This window comes from Pelobates fuscus, chromosome 10, assembly GCF_036172605.1.
Source record: "Pelobates fuscus isolate aPelFus1 chromosome 10, aPelFus1.pri, whole genome shotgun sequence".
Taxonomy (NCBI): domain Eukaryota; kingdom Metazoa; phylum Chordata; class Amphibia; order Anura; family Pelobatidae; genus Pelobates; species Pelobates fuscus.
Window position 1 is genome coordinate 43819804 of NC_086326.1, and position 23648 is coordinate 43843451.

At 39.5% G+C, this 23648-nt stretch overlaps 1 protein-coding gene across 1 annotated transcript; it reads left to right on the forward strand.

Annotated features, from left to right (window-relative positions):
• The first annotated feature begins 13662 nt into the window (after positions 1-13662).
• Positions 13663-22948, forward strand: LOC134575576 (CUB and zona pellucida-like domain-containing protein 1). Its single transcript, XM_063434897.1, has 9 exons — positions 13663-13773; positions 14737-14866; positions 17865-18067; positions 18533-18683; positions 20007-20218; positions 20501-20673; positions 21274-21656; positions 22136-22401; positions 22704-22948. Exons 1-9 carry the CDS (start codon positions 13692-13694, stop codon positions 22871-22873), a joined length of 1770 nt encoding a protein of 589 aa, XP_063290967.1. The 5' UTR covers positions 13663-13691; the 3' UTR covers positions 22874-22948.
• The last annotated feature ends 700 nt before the right edge of the window (positions 22949-23648 follow it).

The window sequence follows — 23648 nt, forward strand, 5'->3', positions numbered from 1 at the left end:
TTGTAGAGAAACTATTAAAATAATTTTGAAAGAAAGGTATTTTTTTTTCTATTCTTGTAATGTAACAATTTATTTAATAATATTGTACTGCTGTATATCGGGGGCGGGAAAAAGCCCTATCTATCCTTTAAAAATGAAATATAACATGTATGGGTACATTAAAAGTAAATCCATTAAATTATAGTGGAACTCACAGCAAAGGGGCCAAAAAGTCCTCAATTGTGAACAGAATGTCAGAAGAGGTGCAGTTGTGGAGATTTAAATGTTCTGCTCCCTTGTTCACCTCTGACAAAGGAAGCATGCTCTAATGTATTAGAAGAGCCATACAGTATTATGTGATAGTACAACATGACTGTATTCATTTGTTAGCTACGCCTCAGAACTTGAGCACCTCCATTTGAGTTGTGAACAATAATCTTGACATTTAAACCTTGTGAAAGCTTCCTTGATTTTGTGTAAAAATCCGAGGCTTTGTAATGTGATCTAATGCTGTATTACACGTTACTTTTACATCTTCTGCCATTTCCTGTCCACTGCCTTTGTAGAGAACTCTTTGGTGGCCCGTGTGACATCATTACACATTGTACGCTTGATCTGGCATTGACAATGAATACTATTATAAAAAAAATGCAGGATAAAGACTATCAAATAAAAACAAATAAAACAATACACTTTTAGGACACAATGAAAGTGTAACTTAGACCTTACAAAGGAAAAACGTATCTAAAAATAAATAATAAAATATAATACCAACAAAATGGATTTTCTTGTTTCCTAATATTCCCATGTTGAACTTTTCTTCAAAAGACACTGAACATATAATAATATAAATTCATTCATACCAAGTTAAACATATACAAACACATGCTATTCCAACGGGCATTGATGCTGTAAAACATGTAATACACAGATGGTGATATCATCCTTGCATTTAATCACCAAGATGAATGTGAAATAATGCCACATTCAAGTCCATGCAGTTTGAGATCCCTAATTTCAGGCTTAAAAGAACATACATTGTATTACAGCGTATTCCTGACCTGCAGCGTTGTTGCTGGGTAGGGCTCACACGGGCTAAAGCCCCAGGTCTTATTTTAACACAATTTCACAGCTCTACTGAAAATCGCCAATTGCAGGTATCTCAATATTGAGAAACAAAATCTCCATTTGCACATTTTCCAATAATCTACTACCGAGCTTCGCAGTTATGTAGTTCCAAATTATGTAATTATGTACTGCATAAGATTTAAGGTACAAGAAGCAGAGTTTTGAATAGATAAAAAATAATAATAAAAGAGGTGGAAGAGGCCATAAAAAGTACCATTGGGCTGAAGTCCCTGGGTTTTCTTGCCACTTAGTAAGTGTAAAATCTTGCTTGGTCGTCAATGTTAAATCTTCTTAATTTCTTCTGGTTGATTGATATATATATGTCTTTTGTATATATAGTCTTGGGCCAAATGCTCGCCACATTAATATATGTCTATATTAATGAAAAGTACTAATACGCAATCTGACTTACGGTTTCTTCAGGTTTATTCTTAGTTACTGATATATAATAAAACAACAAATAATGTTACAGTATAAAGGACGTTCAACAGCAGATGGTGATTGCTGGACTCCTGAAGGGAGAGTTACATCATTGTACAGGAAAGAGAGCCAAGAGACCTTGTGTCCCTATGTTCATTTAACTATATAGATGTGCCCATACTGACGTCAGAGTTTAACTCTAGCCATATAAGGACAAGACCCCCAAATCCACATTCCAGACTTCTCAGACAAAGAGTACTAAAAGTGGGACAATCACCATGGAAACCACTGGAGTAAGAAGGCACATTCCATTGGGCACTCCTCCACTTTTAAAATATTTTAACCACTTGTTCCAATAGAATTCTTTTATAGATCTCCCCAATAATCTTTCTTCTTATGTAACGTATATAACATAACAAATTGAATATTATTATTATATTATTATTATAAATTATTATTATAAAGATATTATGAAGCGCATTTTACAACAAACATAGGTCCTTTCAAGAAATGTCCTATTTGTGTGCTGAAAATGTAAAATATTCTTCTGAAATGAAACGTGTTCTATAACTTTGTAATTAAAGAATGTGATGGTAGTCACCATCACTAGGAGTTTAAGACGAACACTTTATGTAGGACCCTGGACTACTCCTATGTCTAAGTCACCCTCTGACCATTATAAGTGCAGGGAGTATGTGAGGGTCAAATGGTCAATAGGCCTGATTATAATACAAGATCCTTTTGCTCTGAAAGAGTTATATTTGCATTTTGTTAAACATATGAAATGTTGTTTTTGTGGTTGGAGACTTTTAATACCCAGTTTGAACTATGTCTAATGCCTTGCGGGTGCAAATTGTATTCCGCTTTTTACTTTTGTAATGTATAAGAGTTTCTCTAATCTGTAATCAGGGATGCATTTACCACAAGGCAAACAAGGCATTTGCCTAGGGTGGAACTTTCGGGGTGTAGCTGTCAGTGTGTGTCTCTGAGTGAGTGAAAGTGTGTGTCTTTCAGTGGGAATGGGTGTGCCTGTGAGTGTGTGTCAGTGTGTGTGTTTCATTTTATGTGTATCGGAGAGTGTGTGTCTGTCAGTGTGTGTCTGTCAGTGAAAGTGTGTGTTGGTTAAACAGTGTGTGCCAATGACTGTGTATCTGTCAGTCAGTGTATATCAGTGCATATATCAATGAGGGCATGTGTCTGTCAGTCAAAAAAGTGGCCTTGACACGAATTGGGGGGGCAAATTTAGATTTTGCAAACTCTATATGGAGATGATGCTTTTACTTTTGATGTTAACAGACCCTCATGATTGGTTGAAATTGCCATTGATGTATACACCTCTAGACAAACTATTTTTTATATATATGATGTACTGAAAGCATGTCAAACTCGAGGCCCATGGGCCGCATGTGGACCACAACGGACATCTTTGCGGCCCGGCAAGTCGCAAGTGCAGGCTTAGTGTTAAAGCAGAGTAGGCACCTGCTTTCTCCACATTGCAGGTGCCTACTCTGCTAAAAGTTACCAGGCCGGGGAGGAGAGGTTCCTGGCGTCAGCGAGGGAGCTCAGCCTTCCTGCTCCTCACTGCTCCCTCGCGCGTGACGTCTGTAGTGATTCCGGGCACCGGAATATGACGTCATATTCCGGCACCAGGCATCACTAAACTGCACGCGATGGAGCAGTGAAGAGCAGGAAGGCTGAGCTCCAGATAGAAGAGGGCCCACACCAGCTCCCAAAGGTAGGGAGCAATAAATAAAATGATGTGAGTGAAAGAATGTGTAAATGGGTGTGTGAGTGTCTGTCAGTGTGTGTGTGTGTGTGCCTGTCATTGTGTCTGTCATTGTGTGTGTCTGTCAGTGTGTGTGTGTCTGTGTGTGTCAGTGAGTGTGTGTCTGTCTGTCTTTCAGGGAGTGTGTGTGTCTGTCTGTCAGTGAGTGAGTGTGTGTGTGTGTCTGTCAGTAATTATGTGTGTGTCTGTGTGTCAGTGAGTGTGTCAGTGAGTATGTCAATGAGTGTCTTTGTGTCTGTCAGGAGAGTGGCGGTCTGCAGCAGAAACGAGCTGCCGGCATTGAGGATTCCGGTGAGGTTTCGACTTCTGTTTCTTCGCCATCTGCTCTGAGTTTGAGTCTCGCCCAGCAAGTCGTTGCTTGTTGGCAAAAGGGTCGGGGCTTGATATCAGCTACTGCTTCAGGCTTCTCCTTCCGGCGGTGAATATGTGCCCAGAATTGCAACCATATACTCTCGAAGACACTTGAGATTTGCTCTTCATGCAAGGCCCAGGCTGTGGGGGCTTGTGGAAGTGCACGCCCTGTGTCAGCGGCCATCATAGCTCACTGCTTGTCAGGAACCGTCAGGTCCAGTAAATGAAGGCAGGTCCTCACCACAGTGGGGACCGTCATAACCCCCACCAGTCCATAGGTGAGCCAACGAAGGTCCGGTGGCACAGCATCACTGGGCAGTTTAGAGGGGCCCAGTATTCTCCATGCTCGTTAATAAGACTATCTACCTGAGTTTCCCATCCAGCAGCAGCAGGGTCCTCTGTTCTCGCGATCAGCGAGAGCGTTGCCGTGGGTTGCCATAGCAACGCTCTCGCGGATCGCGAGAACGTTGCCATAGCAACGCTCTCGCGGATCGCGAGAACAGAGGACCCTGCTGCTGCTGGATGGGAAACTCAGGTAGATAGTCTTATTAACGAGCATGGAGAATACTGGGCCCCTCTAAACTGCCCAGTGATGCTGTGCCACCGGACCACCAGTTGAGGAGGACAGGAGGGACAGGTAAGTGGCAGCACTTATTCCACACAACATACACACTGCATCTGCATACACTCTACACACACTCTACACACACTGCATACACTGCATACACTCTACACACTCTACACACACTGTACACACTATACACACACTGCATACACTATGCACACACTATACACACACACTACACACACTGCATACACACTGCACACAATATACACACATTACACACACTGCACACACTATACACACTGCACACACTATACACACACTGCACACACTACATGCACTATACACACGCACTATACACACACTGCATACACTATGCACACACTGCACACTCTATACACACACTGCACACACTGCACACACTCTACACACACTATACACACTCTACACACTATACACACACTGCATACACACTGCACACACTGCATACACTATACACACACTGCACTAACTATACACACACTGCACTAACTATACACACACTGCACACACTATACACACACTGCATACACCCTATACACACACTGCATACACACTATACACACACTGCATACACACTATATACACACTGCTTACACACTATACACACACTGCACACACACTATACACACAATATACACACACTGTACACACTATACACACACTGTACACGCTACGCACACACTGAATACACTATGCACACACTATACACACACACTACACACACTGCATACATACTACACACACTGCATACACACTGCACACACTATACACACACTGCACACACTACATGCACTACACACACTGCATACACACTATACACACACACTATACACACACTGCATACACTATGCACACACTATACACACACACTATACACACACTGCATACACTATGCACACACTGCACACTCTATACACACACTGCACACACTATACACACACTGCATACACTTCATACACTATACACACACTGCATACACATGCATTTAAAAAAAATTGCAGTTGTTTTTTACATTTCAAAGTTGGGGAGGGGGGTGCCAAATAAAGGATCCGCCCCGGGTGCCAAATGCTCCAGGTACGCCCCTGTATAGAGGGGAGCCATGTTACTCTGTATATAGAGAGGAGCCATGTTTACACTGTATATAGAGGGAGCCATGTTACTCTGTATATAGAGAGGAGCCATGTTTACACTGTATATAGAGGGGAGCCATGTTACTCTGTATATAGAGGGAGCCATGTTACTCTGTATATAGAGGGGAGCCATGTTACTCTGTATATAGAGAGGAGCCATGTTTACACTGTATATAGAGGGGAGCCATGTTACTCTGTATATAGAGGGAGCCATGTTATTCTGTATATATAGGGAGCCATGTTTACACGGTATGTCGAGGGAAGCCATGTTACTCTGTATATAGAGAGGAGCCATGTTTACACTGTATATAGAGGAAGCCATGTTTACACGGTATATAGAGGGAAGCCATGTTACTCTGTATATAGAGGGAGCCATGTTACTCTGTATATAGAGGGAGCCATGTTATTCTGTATATAGAGGGAGCCATGTTTACACGGTATATAGAGGGAAGCCATGTTACCCTGTATATAGAGAGGAGCCATGTTTACACTGTATATAGAGGGGAGCCATGTTACTCTGTATATAGAGGGGAGCCATGTTACACTGTATATAGAGGGAGCCATGTTACTCTGTATATAGAGGGAGCCATGTTTACTCTGTATATAGAGGGAGTCATGTTACTATCTGAGGTGGTTAACTATGATTGGCCCTGGCATGTTTGTTAGTCTGGCCTGCATGGTTGTCTGGCATGAATAAAAGTAGCATGTTTCAACTATATTAGTAGTTAGACTAGTTTGCACTAAAACATGTGCAAATAGGGAGTTTACGGTTGTGCAAATGGACTGTTTTCGGTTGTTTGCGGTGCCTTAAACGGGGAGTTTGGTCTGTCACTGTGACCCTTACACTACCTGATCGATACAACATCATACCTGATGTTTTAAAGCACGTTATTCCAAACAATTTAGGAATGTTAGGTGATTTATGCCCTTTATGGATTAAAACCAGACTCTGCATCAACTATGTAATTTTCCATGGGAGTTTTGCCATGGATCCTCCTCCGGCATGCCACAGTCCAGGTGTTAGTCCCCTTGAAACAACTTTTCCATCACTATTGTGGCCAGAAAGAGTCCCTGTGAGTTTTAAAAATCGCCTGCCCATTGAAGTCTATGGCGGTTCGCCTGGTTAGCGAACATTTGCTGAAGTTCGTGTTCGCCGTTCGCGAACCGAAAATTTTATGTTCGTGACATCACTAGTCTGGATAGAGGGAGGATGGGAGGGCTGTAGTCTCGAATGTGGGGCTCTGTAGCCTCATATATTTGTTTGTCCTCTCTGCAGGGCCAACAACACTACCTTACAATGCACCTTGCCAGTCCATGTAGAGGGGTGCCTTTATGTGCTGGTACCTGTTCTATGAATGACCTGCATTATTGTGTATTAACAAACCCTGATATCTACTCCTGGCATGGAGAGCTAATATCCGGCATAAATAAATGATGTGGAAATGAGAGATAAATCTGTTTACCCAGCTGTAAAATAACTGTAACTTCTAATCAACCACAGAAGTTTTTTGGACAGAACACTATGATAGAACAGCCGAAGGACATAACACAAAAAACACATAGTGAAATGATAATAATATTGTGTTATGTTGACCACAATTCTTCAATGCCACGGTTTCATGTCTGGCTAGGATATTCTGGCGTGAATTTTTGCAACTGGAAGTCAATGTACGAAGATAGATAGTGAATGCTTAACGTTTGTTACTGGTATTTTAAGCCCCATATTGCAGTTGGATTGGATTTTTATGTGTAAACAGATGTGTAAACAGTTATCATAAATCTCTGACTTGGAACTTTGGTGAAAATTTCAATGGGGGTCTGATCAATGGTTGGATGTACTACTTCAGTGGTTGTTTCATAAATGTTGTGAATTGTCGTTGAAATTTAGACTTTGAAACCCACCAAGTAATTTTTGCTGAATTTGCTACCACAAATTCAGCACAAGTAAATATGTTTCCAACATGTTTTGTAACATTACTACACTTGTTTTGGAGCTGCACAAAAATTGGTCCCCATTGGCGCTCAATTTGCAACCTTATCGTAAATGTAACAGGTCACTCACTACAGTGGGAACCACTGTAATTCCAATTAGTTATGCTACCACTATCCATATTAAGGGCCACCAGACACTTAATAACGCACATGCTATTGGCTGCAAAAAACAATCTTGTGAGATATCGAAAGTCTACAGACCCTCCTCCAATCCAAACCATTCTTGTTGCTCTACAAATCACAAGGAACCATGAGGAGATGTCACACAGGTTCCTACCACAAATTCCAGAAGGTTCTTCCACCCTTCCCCTCTCTCAGATGTGTCCTCTTTCATTTGTTTTTGTATTCCTTGTTGACTATGGCAACGTCCATGGCAACTATGTTGTGGACCGGGGAGCATTACCGCTCATTATATTTGCTTTATTTTATGTACATGGTTTGCACAAATGTTCGTGAGCTGGCTGACGGTGCTGGCTGTTTCTACATGTTCCCATGTGTGTACAACTTTTCTAAGAGTTTTACTAAGGTCTCTTAATAGAAAACTTTTAATAAACAGTATACCCTTAAAAAAAAAAATATGCCGCCATCGTAACACACATATACCTCCCAGTCTCAAGAAAGTAGGGTAGGAGGTTCTCACACTGCTACGATACCTGTGGATTAATAAATGTCAACCAGGCAAAATAAATTGCTGACAGCGCAGACACAGAATGTAAAAAAAAAAAAAAGACCCAACTCTATATTCTGAAAACATCAAAAATCTTTGCTGCCTGAATGATTAAACTGATTGTAAATAGCAAATCTCCTACGGTATTAAAGTGACTGAGTTTGCCTACAGCTTATATACTTCCTGTATTAGATACTTAATAATAACATGTATTAAAGGGGCACTCTAAGTACCATAACCACTGCCATCCGCTATTGAGATCATGATGTCGGCATGTTCCTCGCAGCAATCCCAAGTTATCTGTCAAACTGAGGGTGTCCGGTAACTGTATCTACCCACCAACTTGGAATACTTTTTTTTCAGAAGTTACACTTGTACATTAGCAATATCAATTCCTTGCAAACGTGATACTACCAAGCAAGGGGAGTGTTGACCTGGCATTAAAACATGCCTCTTGACGAGTCCCACTCAGGACAGACCAAGTACAGAGTACCATGGAAAGTCTCTCTGCATGGCCCAAGTTCACTCAGCAGTCTAATGATGCAGCTGTCCTCTGCTTTCTGGGCAGAGTTCACTGATGTCTACAGATGCAGAACAACATGGAATAAAATTAGGATGGCAGGACAGGATAACAAAATTGGTACGGACCCTCCTAAAATGGAACAGTTGGGATGCCTGGTAATGACCACACAGACATTCATGAGGTTTAGGGTTTCTTTTCTGAGCTGTACATTTTTTATCCATGGAGGTGTTTGTTTATGACTTTTGCATTAATATTGATCACTATGTAGCATTGTTAAGCATTGTGCAATGGGGTAACTAAGGAACCCTTGCTCAATACAGTGTGTTGGTTATCTGTCAAACAAAGAGATTAAGAGCATGGCTGAATATTGTGGTGTTACATACTCTTTACACATATGTACATTGGGAATATAGGGCCTGCTGAACCCCATAAAGCTACATCAGCTCTACCATCACTGATAGTGGCCCTGATTCCAACCATAGCACAGTGTTTTCATAAAGCACTGGTTTTGGCTGTAGTAACCCATTCTATGCTGGTCCGCTACCTTCTATCCCAAAGGCCAAGTTCTCCGTTAGCCGAAACATGCTATGGTGCTGCCATAGTGACTAAAATTTATACATAATGCATCTTAAGGAACAGCAAACAAATATGATTCAGTCCCACCATATGGCCTCTTGAAATGCATGTTCCGGGTGGGCTCCCGATTCCTTTTTCATCAGTACTATATAAGTTTGGAATCTAGACCAGATTCCTTTTGGGTTTTGGATAGCAATTTCACTTTAATACTATTTTTATTTGATATAGAGCAGATATATGATATGCGTAGTGAGTATATACATAAAAGTACTGTCACTTTAATTGTTTGGCTTTGACACTGCATTTTTTGCATAGCATTTATCACATTCATTTTGCATTGTATACAAAAGTGTGGGAACTCACCCAAGATCCATCCCCCCAACAAACAACATAAGTTAGCTATGCAATAAACAAATAAATATAGAACAGTTGTAACAACAAAAACAATTTGGTAATTTTTGTCTATGTTCTATTTTAGACAAGCAATTCCCTTGTCAATTATACACAACTGCCAGCTTTGTGAATAGCCTACATATGTCTGATATGATTCTAAGTGAAACATCTGCAGGTGTTCTACAAATAACTGCCACTGGTATTTCGACTTTGTGCAGTAAACACATTTTTTTGTTTGTTACTCGAACAGTAACATATATTGACCAATGCTAAGTACCAAGCATGACATTAATAAGATGAATGAAGTGATTGATAGGGAAACAGCTTACAGTGTTCCCAAAACAATATATAACAAAACAAGTTTAATACGATTAAAAAGCCACATACAGGTTCACAATCCCACCTGTGCCCAATAACCCATATGTGGTAAAAGTCTAGGCCAGGCAAAGGCAACCTTCGGCACTCCAGATGTTTTGGACTACACCTCCCATGATGCTTTACCAGCATTATGGGTGTAAGAGCATTATGGGGGATGTAGTCCACAACACCTGGAGTGCCAAAGGTTGCCTACCCCTGGTCTAGGCAGAGGCTCTCAGTAATTAAAAGCTTTAAAGGGACACTATAGTCACCCGAACAACTTTAGCTTAATGCAGCAGTTTTGGGATATAGAACATGCCCCGGCAGCCTCACTGCTCAATCCTCTGCCATTTAGGAGTTCAATCCCTTTGTTTATTAACCCTAGTCACACCTCCCTGCATGTGACTTGCACAGCCTTCCATAAAAACGTCCTGTAAAGAGAGCCCTATTTAGGCTTTTATTGCAAGTTCTGTTTAATTAAGATTGTCTTATCCCCTGCTATGTTAATAGCTTGCTAGACCCTGCAAGAGCCTCCTGTATGTGATTAAAGTTCAATTTAGAGATTGAGATACAATTATTTAAGGTAAATTACATCTGTTTGAAAGTAAAAACTGTTTTGTTTTTTCATGCAGGCTCTGTCAGTCATAGCCAGGGGAGGTGTGGCTAGGGCTGCATAAACAGAAACAAAGTGATTTAACTCCTAAATGACAGTGAATTGAGCAGTGAAATTGCAGGGGAATGATCTATACACTAAAACTGCTTTATTTAGCTAAAGTAATTTAGGTGACTATAGTGTTCCTTTAATCACACACACACTTTCATTCAGTTGAACTCCAACTCCCATTATTTTCAGCCGAGGAGCAGACTAAGAGGATTAAAAGATCCACACAGTTTGCCATATTTATTTATAAATTGGCCATAAGGACAAAGTTTTTGAATCAATAATCAGTAGTGTGTCCTCTTCACAACCTTGAATGGATTTGCACAATTTAAAGCAACCACATTTAGTGTTTACTTAGTGTCTACTTAATACAAAATAGTGCACTAGATCAAACCAAATTAGATACACAGCGATAAAACAAAAAATCAATTCTGAAACATTAAAGCAAATAACACGAAAGGTGTACGTAATCTTATAGCTACACATATCTTCTTGCTTTTTTGCTAACTTGTTCATCTGTCAGTTCGCCTACATTACACAATTCCTGAAACAACGACATGGAGAGAGGTAGAATCAGGAAGTGATGGGGCAGGTGCGGTGCGGCTGGTGATGGCAGGCTGATGATGGCCAGGCCTGTGCTGTGACAGCGGGCCGGGCTGTGAAGGTGAGCTGGGGCCTGGCAATGAATGGAGGGCAGATGGCGGGCTCCGCTCATTCATTGCCAGGCCCTGCTTAGCGCCCCCTGGCTTGCAGAGCGTGGCCATGACAGCCCCCAGTACAGACAGCCGGGTTGCTGATAAAACTCCGGGGCCAGTGATGGCGGAGGAAGGGAGGGGGTGCGGGCAGGGCGGCTCTCCTGCCTGCAGGTGCTCCTGGACGTGGATGGGAAGGATTTGAGCCATGGCGGTTGCTGTCTCCAGGGATCCCCTGGACTGTAAGGAAGGGGAAGCATGACTGCTGCCCTACAGTAAGGGGTGGGATAGAGAGGGATACTATGTTGCAGAGATGGGATGGTATAAGAAGGGGTGTAGAGGGGAGGGCGCTCACCATTCTCAGAAGGAAGGCTAGGAACAGGTTTTCCCTCCCTCCCAACCCTATGGTTATGGATGTTGGTGTTTTCTTTTCTGTGGTGTTTTGTTTCTGTTTTTTTGTCACAGCTAAGGCAGAGTTCCTGGCCAGAGCAAGTAATTCCTGAGACAAAGATTTGGGGAGTCACAGCCTGCTAGGGCTGATGGCGGAAGGCAGGCTGTATGAACTCTGGAAATACACAGTTTTATCTGTCTGTTGGGTAGTCACTCCAACAGCCGACAGGTGGTGGAGTGACTACTGTGGCCGTTGCCCTTATCCAACACTTAGGCATCATGTCTTTTTTGGGGGCAACAGGAATGTAATTTGGTCAGCAGTCATGCCTCTCGCTGCTGCTGCCTCTCCAAAGGGAAACGGCGTTCCTGCTGTGGAAAAAGTGCAGGAACGCTGTTCTCACACGTTCCTGCAGGACTTGAGCCCTGATTGTATTTATATTCACAATGCTCTTACCGATAATTTAAATACACTTTAGTTCATTTAGCACTAGCACAATTAGATTTGACTCCCACGTTGGAATTAGTGTAGGACCTACTAATATTGCAGTACTGTGAAGTAGTGGTAGAGTTAACACTCAGTTCCATATGGTGGAACTGAATCCTCATATTTGCTTCCTGAGGTAGGCGATTTTAAATAGCCTGATAACATTTCAACCCCTTAGTGACCAGACCGTTTTTCATTTTTTTTTACTGTTAAGGACCAGGGCTTTTTAAATTCCTGCTTGTTCCTGTTTGTGTTTGTGTTTAGCTGTAATTTTCCTCTTACTCATTTACTGTACCCACACATATTATACAGAGTTTTTCTCGCCATTAAATGGTCTTTCTAAAGATACCATTATTTTCATTATATCATATAATTTGCTATAAACAAATTATAAAATATGATGAAACAAATAAAAAAAAAAAACAACCAACCAACATTTTGGTTGGATACGCAAGGCTTCTGACCAAAAATGGATTTAAAGAAGGTCACTTCCATGGAGCAAGGGTAGTCCAGGGGAAACATTGATATTATGTATTTACTTATAATATACACAGAGACTAGAATATGTGCAAGCTTTTTTTTTTTTTTTTCTGCACAACAAACAAAAACATGTTCTCCCCTTTCCCCCCAAAAAAGAGTTTCATCCATGTGACGTTTCAGTTCAGAACAATTTTGTCCTTGCGATAATTTCGAGAAAAACGGTTTGGGTGAACCATAATAGCATAAATACGCCTATTAGTGTGCGGCAATAAAAGATATTGCTTAATGACTTGGCAATATCAGGCATTTTTGCAATGCCAAATGTCAGTTGTCAACGTGTCACAATTATATGTCTGTATTAAAAATAATTACATTTACTAATCTTAATATTTTAATTGTTTTAAATACAAGAAATAAACAAAACAAAAAAAAACACCAAGCAATAAAATAATTATTTTTTTTAAGTTTAAGTGGCACCGATATTGGCCAGGCACAGTAGTAACCTAACCATCTCACCAGCCTCACTCAAAATCTGCATTAAGTAGCTGTATCTTAGCCATCAGTCAGCTACCCCCCCCCCCCCCCCTATTAATCATCAATTTTTTTTACATTTTGGTCGGACAGGAGAGACAGCTCACATCACTGGGAAGAACTGTTGTCCATTATGGCAGAATAAACTGCTTATATGCCCCCACACGTCCCCCCCAGCCTTCAAAAAAAGAAAATCTAATTTTCCTGCATTTCCTCCCCCTCTTTCAGGTCCCTCGGAACAAACTGCAAATCATGAAACAAATTAAACGACTCGCCCATTGCCCTTTTTTGTTTGTTCGTGAAATGTCCATATGCCATTTCAGACAAATCGTCAATCACCCATAATTCAGGTGAATCGTGAATTTGGAATGAGAAAGAAACAGCTGCCATTAATGTACCTGACATCTTAAAAGCCGTGAGATTTACGCTCACAAATAACATCTGGTTAATCAAAATTGGCCTCAAAGTGAAGGACAGGGCAGGGCTTCACATGTGTATATATAAATTTTATCCCAGCAGGAAAATATTTACTGAGAGATTTAAAATGCCACCCTTAGGGATTCTAACGTTTTTTATTTTATGTGCCTCTACTTCGCTGGCCCAGGACAAGTCTGTGGACCTTCAAAGTATGTATTCAAACTTTTTTTATGATTATGATATTTATGATAGTCTTGATTGTTAATGATTGGACTTACTCACAATGTGGTGCTTTTTAGATTTTAATAGTTGCTTTTAGATCACAATATCCCAAAAATTTACATTTGTATTGTAAAGTTAATTCTAACCTTACTAATTTATCATCCTTGATTTTCTTTTTTCATGTGATTGATTGTTAAGCTCGGGAAGCAAACATAAAAGTGTAAATATACAGGGGGAAAAAACAGCTGTATATTAACCCCTTAAGGACACATGACATGTGTGACATGTCATGATTCCCTTTTATTCCAGAAGTTTGGTCCTTAAGGGGTTAAGTAGGCTGAAAGTAAGGTTGTAGGGTTTTGGTGTGTCTTATTTTGTGTGCCTATGTTTTTTTAATATTACATTGTCAACAAAGTGGTTTATGATTATTTCCAAAATTATTATTTTCTTTTTTTAAACAATATTTGCCAGTAAATACAGACACAAAAAGAACTGGTTTATTTCAACAGTCTTTTTTTTATAAATATCTATTATTATTATTATTATTATTTTATTATTTATATAGCGCCATCAGATTCCGTAGCGCTTCACAATGGGCAGACTGCATTCTTACAAAAATCACGCTCCTTTTAAAATTCCCCAAATTAACTTACATGCACATAAAACTCCCCGACATTGTAAAAAATGTTATTTGATTAACATCAATTTGGGGGTTATACCTAAAACAGAAGTATTTCTACCCATATGGCTATCCAGTGCTTAATTAAGCGGTGCTCAAGGAAGTGTGTTGTGAAAATAGAACGTGGGTTTGTCTGTAGGTATCTTAATCTAGTTTTTTTTTTACATTCACTAAAAACAAATTCCCAAGAAATCGACAAGGTAAAACCAATGTTTGATATTTCCGACTGTGTCATCTTAAAGTGGATCATAACTGGATTTTTCCAATACAGCGCGTTGTGGTGCAAGCTTTTCGGACACATATAAGCCTGTACAAATCCAGGTCAATGAAGATTCTGATTGTACTTGGAGCATTGTGAGACCAGCAAATGAAACAACAAGAATCGTGTTCTCGATCCTAGAGTAAGAGATTTCTAATATGTTGGATTAATTAAAAAGCATGTGTTATGAACATCAGGAGTTTTCAAATGCAGCTCTCCATTATTAAAGGAACACTATAGTAACAGGAATTCAAACATGTATTCCTGCACTAATGTGCTAAAACCGCAGTTCAGGCCCCCGGGCCCCATTGGCACTATTTAAAAAGGTAATAAACGTACCTTTATACCAGTGCAGTGCAGGTTTTCCACCATTCCATCTCCATGGCTGAGATCATCAGTTTTGACGATCTCAGCTAATCCAATGCTTTCCCATAGGAAAGCATTGGGAGATTAATGTGCCGTGCTGCACCAATCAGCATCTCCTCATTTAAATGCATTGAATTAATGCATCACTATGAGGAGCATTCAGTGTCTCCATGCAGAGTGTGGAGATGCTGAACGTCAGTGTTGCACATAGTGCACCACTGACCCAGGAAGCACCTCTAGTGGCTGTCTGAGTGACTGCCACTAGAGGTGTTACTAGGCAGTAATTTAAACACTGGAAAAGAAGGTGAAGTGCCCGTTAGAGATTGTATGCAATGACAAAAAAAAAAGGAAAAACAAAAAGGACTGATAGTGTAGTAAGTTAAAAATCTCTGATTGGGTAAGGAAAATTAAAAACTGTACATTTACACTGTCAGGGAGCTTAAATACAGCTCCCACTTGCACGCCTGGGTGGAATGATCCCCTCCTATGGATATATTGTAGTACAGAGTCTTCAGGTTTTCCTTACAGCAACGGGTATCCTCATAAAAAGTAAAAGACAAAATAAAAGTATATAGTGTAGTATGTAGAGCTGATAAGCAAGGGTAGGTATGTAGATAGGTGTGCACTCAAATATTATGGAGCCTACGTATTTGCTCCAGAAGTAATGAGTGAAGTGGTATGATCCCCACTCTAGGATATAGGTGATGTGGATATTCCTCTGTGTACATATAAAAGAGAAATAAAAAAGCTACAATAGTGCGTACCGTAAAATAGAGTGTAAAGCACAGTTAAAGTAATAAAAAAAAACTACTCACATGCTTCAGAGCAAATTGAGGTTTGCTCAATCCAATTGGCTTGGGTGGTATTATCACCACCAGGGATATAAAGTTGAGGATTCAGCAGCAGATCAGGTTCAATAAAAAAAGTATATAATATAAAATAGTATGATAGTACACTTCACGCATTTCTCCTTGGACAGGCTTTATCAGAACTGGTAAAACAATCCTTAAAGGACACTTCAGGCGCTGCACCTTCTTTTCCTGTTTTATCCTATTGGACAAGACCTGGTACCCAGACTAGAGATGTCCCGAACAGTTCGCCGGCAACTGGTCGCCGGTGAACATAGCTTGTTCGCGGTCGCCGCGGCGGGCGAACATATGCGATGTTCGGTCCGCCCCCTATTCATCATCATTGAGTAAACTTTGACCCTGTACCTCACAGTCAGCAGACACATTTCAGCCAATCAGCAGCAGACCCTCCCTCCCAGACCCTCCCACCTCCATGACGAATAGGGGGCAGACCGAACATCGCATATGTTCGCCTGCCGCGTCGACCGCGAACAAGCTATGTTCGCCGGCGAACTGTTCTGGACATCTCTAACCCAGACCACTACATTGAGCTGATGTGGCCTGGATGCCTATAGTGGTCCTTTGAGTGTTTAGGAATAGGCAATGGCTGGCTAAGCTGCACTTTTTCTGTAGAAATATACAACAAGATAACATAGGCCTATATGTCTAGACACTAAGCTAATACTGAGCTATGAAAACCAAGTGAGAGGTTGTCCTGACATGGTGATAGATAAAGTAATGGAGCTTATTAGTCAAAATGAAGAAACATATGTAAGCAGAAGGTGTAAATAATACAAGAGGGAAAACAGACTGGGTTAAGACTTGCACAATTGTAAACCTTTCAATGCCCATTGAAAAACTTTGATAACAGCAGTTCAAATCTCTTTGACACTCTCTATATCAAATAAAATATTGTACCAGTCTTTGATACACCTGTAGTATTTGACACAGTATGACTTTTTATTTTAAATGCTTCAAAATTGAAAACATATAGTTTAATAAACAAACCATAACAAACATGGAATCTACAGTAAAGGAAAATAGAACAGAGGTGTCCTGTCTGACCGTCAGACCTCAGTTGTGTAGAACTTGTTTAACCATTTTAGAGACAAGGTTTAACGTTCTTGCACATGTTTAATGTGTTTCAGATTATCTTGCTAAAGTTCTCAGTTCAGTTCAGTAGTATGTCTCTTATAACATTGCTATGATAACCTTATTAATCGAATGGATTTGGCAAAGATAGCCAAGCTTGGGATCAACAAAGTTCCCCCATGCAGCAGGTCATGAACCTACCAAAGAAGTGTAGTTAGATTTCTGACTGGTTTTGCACAGAGACATTAGGGTTATGTATAAAAAGTGTCATGATTTGAAAAGCAGTCTAGATAACTAAAAATGGGGCAATCGCCAAGGAAACCAGTGGACCAAGCAAGAACATTACGCTGGTGACTCTGGTCCTTTTGCATATTTGCATCACTTTTCAGAACACTGAACTTGTTATACGGAACCCCCAGTGATAGTGTATGAAATAATATTGTGTTTCATGAAGTGCTTCAACGTAAGTATCATCAATCGCTGTCCTCACAATCTGGCCACGAAAGACTTTATACCAGCGTAGAACATCCTGCCCCTTGCTGTTGTTGAATTAGAGGACAACAGGTGCAGGTCACCTAATCCTACAGCATGGTGTTAGTCTTTTTATCCTCGGTATCTCTTACAACTCCTGGTATAATGATACTTTAGTTATATGAACACGGTCATTAAAACGTAGTTCTAACACAGACAATTCTAAAAGACAATTTGAAAAAATTATTCAAAATGTAGGTTTCGAAAGTACATCCCATTAACTGAAATAACCGTCATATCTTCTTTAACAAATAGCGAACTATAAAATGTAGCAATGATATCAATCATTTTCTTTTTTCCCAGTTTAAACACAGCCGCTGATTGCTCCCAAGAGAATGTGACCGTTCTTGATGAAAACCTCCAAGTACTGGGAGTACTCTGCCCAAACTCACCTAGAATTGATGTGTTTGAGACCCCTGGCAGTGCTTACCTCAGAGTCTCAACCAACTCAGATGCCTTAGTACGCACTGTATATCTGATGTATTACTCCTTTGCTCCTGGAAACGGTGAGTTAAGAAAGATTTAAAATGAGATCCTTAGAATGTTCCATAGTGTATGCATGACAGATCTGAATACCTGTTCAAAACACGTGCCATGGGCTAAGATTCAAAAGAACCAAAAACCATAAACCAACCATGGACTTCATAGTTTAGTCCTGTTGGCACTCTTTAGCACGATGCAGTTCAGATTCTGAATTGAAGTCTATCTACCAGTGTATAGTGACGTATTAAACGTTGTGGTAAGAGCAAACCTTCATAAAACTCCTCACTGATTTAGCCAAATTTCAAACTCCCGTAAGGAAGATAAGGGGTATCCCATGATTGGTCTAGATTTTGATATATTCCTGAACATCATTACACTACATGCGTCTTGCTTAGCCAGCTGTGTCATTTCTTTTATTTAAATGTGAGCAATGTTGTTACTTACACTTTACGATTAATTCTTGCCTCTGTGTCATTGGACGATTTCAGAAGCTGCAGTGTGCGGAGGACAGGTCAATGGCTATTCTGGATCTATTTCAAGCCCTAATTACCCTGGCAGACATCCACACTTTGCTTATTGTGTTTGGCACTTGGAGACACCAAAGAACACCAAGATTGACCTGTCATTCACTGAGATCTTGTAAGTTATGGTGAATTACAATATATCATACCTGTAGCTCTACATGCGATATGGAAAGCGTCTTTCATAAGGATAGATTTTGAATCTAGAAAACCTTAATGACTTCTAGATTTTAAACGATCATATATGTTCATTTTTCGTATCTCATCTAAGATATGTTCTCTGTATTTTTCCTTTATGATCTTTCTCTATTCTCTTTAAATCCAGCCATGAAAATAGAGAGAACGTCATCTAAACTAGTTATTAAAAGAGGGACCTTGGGACTCAGTTTAGCAACAAAGACATACTACATAACTAAACAGGAATGTCCAATCCTGGTTCCCCCTCTGCTATTGGACTAAAATTCCAAATTCCCAATATGTTGCTTTGATCATAAGGATGGAATATAAATAATGAAAAGATATTATACACCCCAGTGTAATAGGAATCACCCTGAAACGACAACTTGATTTGAGCACAAGTCTTAAGGGCAGATGTTTATGTATATTGTCAGCTACATGAAACATGAAAATGCTCACTATAATTGCTTAACCCCTTAAGGACCAAGCTTCTGGAATAAAAGTGTGACATGTCATGTGTCCTTAAGGGGTTAAAGGAATGCTTCAAACTCATAAAGCTTTTTTTTTTTTATTTATAAACATGCTGATTTCAATAGAAATTGACACTTGTATAAATTACTCCTGTATCATCTCCTCGACTGTCAATAAGACAGTTAGAAAGGTTTTCTTACACTTCCAATATTACAGTTCTTGAAAGAAAAACTCATATGCGCTGCTAGATTTCTCAATGAGAAGGCTCTGATTGGCTAACACGCCAGAACAGACTGATGTCTATGCTGGGGGAAAAGGCAGGAGGGCTTGCAGTAGCTTCAAATACCAGATCTGTGGCTAGTACTGCCAGTTCATTTTTAAATTTTGCAAAGAAAATATATACCTGTTTTCTTTGAGGATACATCCACTAAATAGTTTTTTTGTTTTTTTAAATATATTTTACAGTGGTTCCGTTAAGTATAAACTCTTTGCATCTCCACTTGTCTTACTTCTCCTAAAATAAATTCAGTTAATGATTTACATTGTCTGTAGTGAACTACTATATATTAATACGAGGGATAGGCAAAACATTCTCAAAGCTGGTTAATATACAAAACATGAAACTGAGCTGTGAATAATGTCTGTTTAATCTTATACTTTACAGGAGCTGTTTTGCCTAGACAAATCATGGCCTGCAAGGCTCTACATGCAGTTTGGCAACTGTTTTAAGTAATTATATGAACTGTTTGAAGACATTAGACGTTTCTTGAAATATATTTTCCCTTTCTTACAGTTTAGAAGTCGACCCAGTGTGCCGTTTTGATTTCATTGCTTTGTATGATGGTCCAACCACTAACTCGCCAATCCTGGATGTATTGTGTGGTCGGACAGTGGCAGAGTTAGAAACAACATCCAACACACTGACCGTGGTGCTGAGTACAGACTATGCCAACTCATATTTTGGATTCAATCTTAAATATGTAGCACTGCCTGAAAACAACTCAAGTGAGTACAAAAGATATAAATGGTAATACTAAAACTTTCCTAATAGTCTTCCAGAAATCACACCATAGAAAGAGACTTAGGCCATCAATAACAATGCGTCTTAATGCTCAAGAATTAAATTAAAAATGGTCAAGTGTGAGATTCAACATCCATTATAGTGTCTTTCTGCTAAATCTTACATCTGGATTTTAGTGCTTTAGTCTTTTTTGTTTTTATCAATTCCAAAGTCGCTTTATACTATCTATAGTAACAGAGATACTATGTGTTTTATTTGTTTGTAAGGCTCTTTGTTCTGCTCTGGAGAAAAAATGACCGTTATTTTCGACCCATCCTATATCAACTCACTGGGATACAATGCAAATGACTTGACACTGATTGATACATCCTGTGGACCAGTTTCAAGCAATCCTATTGCATTTAATGTACCTTTCACCTCCTGTGGAACAGTCAGAAAGGTAGGATGGGGAAAGGATACAGTTTTCTATTTAGAACTTCTACAACCAGTTCTTGAGGTTACTCATCAATTTGGGATCTTTTTTTTTTAACTATCGGCATTGGTTTAGAATCAGGTCATTCCTAAATCTTGGAACAATTTGCTTCTTAACGACTAGCTTAAAAATAACTTCTGTTAACGAGCAATTTCTCTTCTTTGTACCAAGTAATTCTTTCCAGCACTTTTTTCCTGGCAAAGGATCGTATTGCTTTATCCAGCATAACATTGCCATGGTAACCTGTGGCAACATTTGTGATAGCAATAATGCGGTCTGCAACCTGTGGAGGTGCAGTCCACAAGCTTCCTCTCCCCTGGCATGAGAATGGCCTGGTCTGTGAGGTTCATGGGGAATCCGGCCTTTTTTATTATGCAAGATTATCTTGATTCTGATGCCTAAATTATTCATCGGGAACTAGTATCATTTGTTACCATTAAATAATATATGTCTTGATGTCACTGATATGGTAATGACTAAGGAAGTGACAATAGCATCTAGTATGAAAAATCACAAAATTGCATTGTCAAAGTTCAATAATCAAGCCTCTTAACGACTGTTTTCTAGGTGGAAGATCATGTTATCTCATACACCAACATTATCACTGCCACTTCAAGTGGAGTGATCACTAGACGGAAGAATATAGAGTTTGTGATGACATGTGAACTGGACAATGAATCCATTGTGGAGATTATGTATGTGACGGAAAACGATATAATTCAGGAGAGTCAGGAGACAGGCAAATATGACATTAGTTTATCATTCTACCAGACTCAGGATTATACCACACCAGTGCTGGAATCTCCCTACTACATTGAGCTCAATAATACACTCTTCCTGCAAGCTACCCTGAAGACTGAAGATCCTGGGCTCACCTTATTCACAGAGAGCTGCTTTGCATCATCTAAATCAAACTTCAATGGTCCTACTTATTATCTCATCCAGAATGGGTAGGAAGAGATTACATTTTACAGTAGGCAGACATCATTTCTTGAAATGTTTTCTCTGTATGTAGTGAGGATGTAATCACAAAACTGTGAATTATGGAGATGTAAGAAATTAATTATTAATGCAGAGCAGAATCATCATGGTGGAAAAAAAGTATCCAACCATGCATTTATTTTTCAACTAATGCAACTTTAGCAATTCAGTTGTCAACTTGCCACAACTCAAGTTGACAAACCCTATGAAAAGTACTAAATGGCACAATATCTTACTAGGGAAATCCTAAAAACATGTCCTTGTGTTGGTAGATAATCTTCAGAACCAAAACGATCCTTCCCACTTGTGCCCACATTCTATGCAGTTTGGATCATACTGTTGATGTATCAAACATTAATTTAATACTTAACACAATAAACACATGATACTGATTTATATGTTGTAATTTTGATTTGAACTACTATACTGTATCAATTTCCTTTTTCAGGTGTGCAAAAGACAACACGTACCATAACTTTCCCTCGGGCAGTGGCTTAGCACGGTTCAGTTTCAGTGCCTTCAAATTCATTGAAGAATACCCTTCGGTGTACCTCCAGTGCCGAGTGGTGATCTGCGATTCCAATGATCCTGGGTCCCGCTGTAACCAAGGCTGTATCACTCGAAACCGCAGGGACCTTGGCTCAAACGTAAGGAAAGTAAGCGCAGTGGTGGGCCCCATTCGCTTGAAACGTCAAAGTGATGTTGATCCTCTAGGTAAGAAAAACCGGGGGAGGGGAGAGAATCTAATTTCTAACAGGGTTATTCACTAAAGTGAGAATTCAATGTGAATTCAGAGCTCACTGAGAGAATTTGTCCAGTTTGGCTACTTAGTGCTAAAATTTGAAATTCACTTTGAGTTCATCTTGAATTCTTGCTTTAGTGAATAACATTGTTAATATTTGGCATACAATATTTAAGCATGCAAGTCAATGTTTTCACAATCTTATTCTATCTATAAAATATTAACGAGTATCCAGAGATCTCTCTAATGTGGCTTACTTATTTCATTCTCATAGGATCAGTCAGTGAGAAGAGAGGAGAAGACTCCACCTCAGAAACTAGCAACATATATTTGTTCGGAATACTGGTACTCGTGGTCAATGTGTTATTAGTGGCATTTATAGTACTCAGGAATTCCAGGAAGAAACCAAATAGTTATGAATATCAGGCACTGCCTACTGAATAAGAGGAACACAAACTTCTCCATGTATCACTGGCCCAAAAGGCTGATGACAAATAAAATTTAGAAGGTATGAATATATGCATCTCTCTAGAAATCTCTTTGAAACTGGTTCAGCTCAAGATGTACAACCTGTCTCATCTGCTGTCCCCACTATGTCACATCCATGCTAAGCAGTATTTTACATGCAACCTAAAACAAACAGTTTTGAAACACTGCTGAGAATGTCCATTAGTAGCCACATGGGACATCCAAGTGGACATTGAAACACTGGCACGTTCTGCTTGATTACATATATTAAAAAAGAAAAAAAATGTAGAGAATACAGTCTTTTTTTATTTTATGCAATATAATCAATATCTTCAGATCTTGGTTATAAGGGCAGTCACTTTTTTTTCTCCACACAAGTGCTCCCACATTCTAGAAATATTTTTTTTTTTTTTTTAGTAAATATTCCAAATTTAATAAAAACAGGAGGGAAAAAAATGAAATGTCATCGAATGGACCAAAGTATCCAGATTTGTGTTAAATGAGCTAAATAAAAACTTCCTATACAACAAAATGGAACAAGAAAGAAAAAAAAAAGTAAAAAATACATAGGGCCGAATCACAGTATAGTATATAAACCTCCACACATAATGCATTCACAAAAATAAGATAAAATGGTATATCACCAAATTGACCTTGATCAAGAACACTATTTTCAATATTTGTGTATTATCTTGTAGACCAGGGTTCTCCAAACTCTTAGATGTTCCTGATCTACAACTCACTTGATTCT

What these genes read in the sequence shown, in the direction of transcription:
- LOC134575576 (XM_063434897.1), top strand. Translation starts at nt 13,692, where the DNA reads ATGCCACCCTTAGGGATTCTAACGTTTTTTATTTTATGTGCCTCTACT. An exon ending in CAAGTCTGTGGACCTTCAAA is followed by an intron (nt 13,774 to 14,736) that starts GTATGTATTCAA and finishes TTTCCAATACAG; the next exon opens with CGCGTTGTGGTGCAAGCTTT. An exon ending in CTCCTTTGCTCCTGGAAACG is followed by an intron (nt 18,068 to 18,532) that starts GTGAGTTAAGAA and finishes GGACGATTTCAG; the next exon opens with AAGCTGCAGTGTGCGGAGGA.